We start from the raw sequence: 5,389 nt of genomic DNA on the forward strand, positions 1-5,389 counted from the left end.
GGGCATTAGCTATGAGGAGAGGTTGGAAAAACTTGGATTCTTTTCACTGGAACGACGGAGGTGGAGGGGCGACATGATAGAGGTTTACAAAGTTATGAGCGGCATGGACAGAGTGGATAGTCAGAAGCTTTTTCCCAGGGTGGAAGAGTCAGTTACTAGGGGACATAGGTTTAAGGTGCGAGGGGCAAAGTTTAGAGGGGATGTGCGAGGCAAGTTTTTTACACAGAGGGTGGTGAGTGCCTGGAACTTGCTGCCAGGGGAGGTGGTGGAAGCAGATATGATAGCGACGTTTAAGAGACATCTTGACAAATATATGAATAGGAAGGGAATAGAGGGATACGGACCCCGGAAGAGAAGGTGTTAGTTTAAGCAGGCATCAAGATCGGCGCAGGCTTGGAGGGCCGAATGGCCTGTTCCTGTGCTGTACTGCTCTTTGTTCTTTGTTCATTTTATGCAGCGCGTTATTATGATCTGGGATGCATTGCCTGAAAGGGTGGTGGAAGCAGAGTCATTAGTTACTTTCTAAAGGATATATACTTGATAAATTGCAGAGCTATGAGGAAAGGACAGGGAGTTGGGCTAACTGGATAGCTCTTTAAAAGAGCCGACACAGCCATGATGGGCCGAATGACCTCCTTCTATGCTGTATGATTCTCTGACCAGTCTACCTACAGCCTTCAATGATACATGGTGCATGGTATGAATCCATCAAAGGTGATTCAACCATGAAGAACACATGGCTGCACATTGTATGACAGATAAGTAATGGGTGCAATTTCACACTTTATGAAGAACAATAATATAAAAGGTTTAACAGTTCCAGTCCCCCATCAGAGCAAGGAGCCATCATCACTCCTACTGGGGCTGGACTTTAAAACTGATTCCAAATGGATTTGACCTTCAAAGGAATAGCAGGACACACTGGAAGTGCATAAGAGCATCTGAGAAAGAGAGAGAGGTTAATGTTACATTAGACTCATAGAATGATACAGCACATATGGCCTTTTGGTCCATCGAGCCTATGCCAGCTCTTTCAGAGAGCTATCCAACTAGGCCCACTCCACTGTTTATTTCTCCATCGCCATGTAATTTTTAATAAAAATATTTATCCAGCTTCTTTTTAGAAGTTATTGTTGAATCTGTTTCTATCACCCTTTCAGGCAGTGCATTTCAGATCATAGCAACTCATTGCAGAAAAAAATCTCCTCATCTGCCCCCGGTTAGAGATTAGAGATTAGAGATACAGCACTGAAACAGGCCCTTCGGCCCACCGAGTCTGTGCCGAACATCAACCACCCATTTATACTAATCCTATATTCCTACCAAACATCCCCACCTGTCCCTATATTTCCCTACCACCTACCTATACTAGTGACAATTTATAATGGCCAATTTACCTGTCAACCTGCAAGTCTTTTGGCTTGTGGGAGGAAACCGGAGCACCCGGAGAAAACCCACGCAGACACAGGGAGAACTTGCAAACTCCACACAGGCAGTACCCGGAATCGAACCCGGGTCCCTGGAGCTGTGAGGCTGCAGTGCTAACCACTGCGCCACTGAGTCGCCCTAATTCTTCTGTCAATTGCTTTAAATCTTAAAATGATGGGGTATAGATTAAATTGTCCTTGACAGAGGACAAAGGATCGGCACAACATTGTGGGCCGAAGGGCCTGTTCTGTGCTGTATGTTCTATGTTCTATGTTCTAAATCTGTGTCCTCTGCTTCCTGACCCTTATGCCAATGGAAACAGTTTCTCCTATTTACTCTATCGAAACCTCTCATTAGGACTAAATCTTTTGTTTCAAAAATCAAGACCATAAGCATTGGAAAGGTAAGGGGAGGTGTGAGTGGACATGGTGGTAAAATGGAATGGACAACACTGGCATGCTGATTCAGAACAGGAGCAGCCTGAAAGGCAGTTAACGCTGATTTGCTTGGCAAGAAGTCGAATGTAGGAAAGCAACCTGATTAAAAATGATTTCAGATCATCCTGACTGCATTTTTCTCTGTTTTTATTTTCCAGAAAAGCAGATGAGATTATCTAAAGAAATGTTCTGGAATTACAAAGGAATGAAAAGAGAAGCTAACATAAAGAAAACTGGAGTAGGGAAATATCATGAATTACATGGACAAGGAAATAACGCCACCTCAGTTTAATAGCTAGAATTTCAAGGACAGTTTTGTTTTAGGTCCCCTAGAACAATTCAGCATCATTTGTTTAGCAGGTGGGTGCTCTTGAAAATCTTCGCCCACAAACCCCAAGGGGATGGCTCTGCACAGTCTCGCTCTCTGGGTCTCTCTAGCCTCATTGATGAATGTTGTTGGAGTTTATGGTGACTGCTGGCTCATTGAAGGAGAGAAAGGATTCGTGTGGCTAGCAATTTGTAGCCAAAACCAGCCCCCTTACGAATCCATTCCTCAGCACATCAACAACACGATAGTGGACCTCCGATTGAACGAGAACAAGATCAAAAGTGTCCAATATTCCTCACTCAACAGGTTTGGCAACTTGACGGAACTCAATTTGACCAAAAATCAGATTTCCTACATTGAGGATGGAGCTTTTTCTGCCCAGTACAACCTGCGTGTTTTGCAACTGGGATTCAATAAGCTTCGGAACATCACTGAGGGAATCCTGAGGGGGCTGGGCAGGCTGGAATACCTCTACCTCCAGGCCAACCTTATTGAGGTGGTGAGTCCCAATTCTTTTTGGGAGTGTCCCAATGTAATGAACATTGACCTGTCCATGAACCGGTTGCAAACTTTGGAAAGTTCCACCTTCCTCGGTCTCGGCAAGCTCACTACTTGTGAACTCTACGGCAACCCGTTCTACTGCTCCTGCGATCTGCTGGGCTTCCTAAAATGGCTGGTGCAGTTCAACAACACCACCAGGAGCTATGATCGGACTCAATGTTCCGCTCCTTCAAATTTTGCTGGGTATTTTTTGCTGAACCAAGGCCAGGCCAGTTCCAAGGATGCTTTGAGTGCGCTTGCCTCCATGTGCAATGAAGATCTTTATTCTATTGATCCTAGGTTCATCTTCACACAGAAACCCTCAACTACTGCAATCCCAGAAAGTCCATGTGAAGCTGAAGATTGTCCATCAGGTGAAGAATCTACACCATTGATATCCTTTCAGACCCCTTTCATGACGGCTGATGACACACCAGTAATAAAGTTAAAAGAGATCACCTACACAACAGCAACCCTGATGGTCTATATTCCATCCCCTATTAGCAAAGAAAACATCCTGGTACAATATAACAACAGCATGTTCACAGACATAAAGAACATTGCCACAGAAAGGGAGGAAATTAAAATTGAAGCGTTAAGTCCCCACACTAACTATACGTATTGTGTGACTTCCATTCAGAATTCACTGAGATACAATCAAACTTGTGTAACGTTTGCCACAAGAGCTAAAACCAAAGCAAAGCCATTGCCAGCCACTTCCAATACCACTCATTACATCATGACCATTCTGGGTTGCCTCTTTGGGATAGTCATCATCTTGGGTGTGATCTATTATTGCCTGCGCAAAAAAAAGGAGGAGCAGGTAAAGAACAAGAAATCAGGAAATGCCAAGAAAACCATCATTGAGCTGAAATATGCCCCAGAGCTGGAGACCATCACCATCACCCAAATGGCACAGAAGCCTGTTCCACCTTCCGACATCATGTCCTCTAGGATGCCTTTCCTGCCTTCGGCGGGGGACCTAGAAGAGTACAATCTCCAGGAGGTGATTGAAAGTCCAAAACTCAGTCGGGGGAATTATATGGACATGAGGACAGGGGATCATCCGTATCACAGAGACATCCTCGAGAGTATGTTTGGGGAGAGCCAGGACTCTGCTGCTGAGATATCAACCATAGCAAAAGAAGTGGATCAAGTGAATCTGATAATCAATAACTGCATTGATGCCCTACAGACAGAAACTGGCTCTTTCCGAGGTCCCGGGGCTAGGGCCATGGCTTCAGTGGAGTCCCAAGGCTTTCTGGTCGCCGAACAGACCCAGGGGAAATCGGGGTTCCTGTCTCCTATTTACCGGGAAAGCTACCATCCATTAAAGAGGCACAGTAGTATGGACGCAGCACCCAAATGTCCCAGCATCTCGTCCAACTGCTCTGTTCGTAGCCCAAGGTCAGTGCGCTCTGAGATCTATGCCGGTCCCAGGTACAAATCTGAGGCAAAATATATTGAAAGGACGTCTCCCACACGCAGTGCCATCGTGACCGGGACCCCGTGTCGAATTGTGAGATCAGAAACGGGACAAATGCAACCCTACAGTGACCACTCACACCTCTATGCTGGCTTGCACCATGGAGAGCGAAAGCAGGTGAGGAGTCCAAGCCCATGTGTCCGCGAAGCCCTCCCACGATCTCGATCCAGGAGAAATCTGGCCTACTCTCAGTTCTCCCCCCAGTACCACAGTGTCAGCTATGCCTCCAGCCCGGAATACTCCAGCAAACCCTCCAAGGGAGTCTGGGAGCGTTACAAACCTCATGAGAAATGGCACAGGAAGGATGAATACCTCGCCGCAGGGTACGCGTTGAGGAAGAAAGTGCAGTTTGCAACAGATGAGGACTTGCATGATATTCTAGATTACTGGAAAGGAGTTTCCAGCCAGCACAAATCTTGATTCCTCATTCATCAAGACTAAAATGGACCAAAAAAAAGAACTTTGATGCATCTGTTTTTACCAATTATATTATCTTCTTAAAAGAAGAATTGAACACACCAAGAATTCTTGAAAATGAACTCTAAAACCTGTACAAAGGATTTCTTTTATATATATAGGGAGAGGTATATATATAAAAGGGAAATCCATATGCCTTGGAATATTGGATATTATTTATCGCATGACTCTGTCCTGTGACTGTGACTCACTGTAATGTACATGGGGCATTGTTCATTGTACAATGTACACCGTGACTGGACTGTGCCGTGTAATTGTAGCTCACACACTGCTCACACCTTGCATTGTACAGTAATATTTATCGGTAAAATCTCCCTTTTCCCCCCTGCAGTTCTGTACAGATAAATTTCTATATTTGCAATGATGTTTCTGGATTTTTTCGCCTGTTTGTATCAGGTTTTAATTGCGGATTTTACAGAACAGTTTGTTTGGTTTCCAGTGAATGTCTGACAACTGGCCCCAAGCATTGGATAAAACTGGACTGGTGAAAGAAATGGACTGAATGGTTTTTTCTGTCACACTCTCTTTCTGTCTCATTGATCCAAGTCATGGGTTCTCTCAGGCAGAATAAAATTTTCACTGCCAATGGAGGAAAAGAAAGAAAGTGATAAAGAAGAAAGTAAAAGAGAAAGAGAAAAGGCAATAGAAAGAGACAAAGGGAAAGAAACAGAGGAAGAAAGAAAGGGTATTAAA

General features: G+C 44.6%; 1 protein-coding gene across 1 annotated transcript; it reads left to right on the forward strand.

The window, feature by feature from the left end:
• The first annotated feature begins 2,266 nt into the window (after positions 1–2,266).
• LOC137383667 (protein ELFN1-like) lies at positions 2,267–4,639 on the forward strand. The gene has a single exon (XM_068056824.1). It carries the CDS (start codon positions 2,267–2,269, stop codon positions 4,637–4,639), a length of 2,373 nt encoding a protein of 790 aa, XP_067912925.1.
• Positions 4,640–5,389: the final 750 nt, after the last annotated feature.

This window comes from Heterodontus francisci, chromosome 24 (assembly GCF_036365525.1).
Source record: "Heterodontus francisci isolate sHetFra1 chromosome 24, sHetFra1.hap1, whole genome shotgun sequence".
In the NCBI taxonomy this organism is placed as follows: Eukaryota; Metazoa; Chordata; class Chondrichthyes; order Heterodontiformes; family Heterodontidae; genus Heterodontus; species Heterodontus francisci.

Excerpts from the sequence above, each read along its gene's own strand:
- LOC137383667 (XM_068056824.1), top strand. The coding sequence starts at position 2,267 with ATGGCTCTGCACAGTCTCGCTCTCTGGGTCTCTCTAGCCTCATTGATG.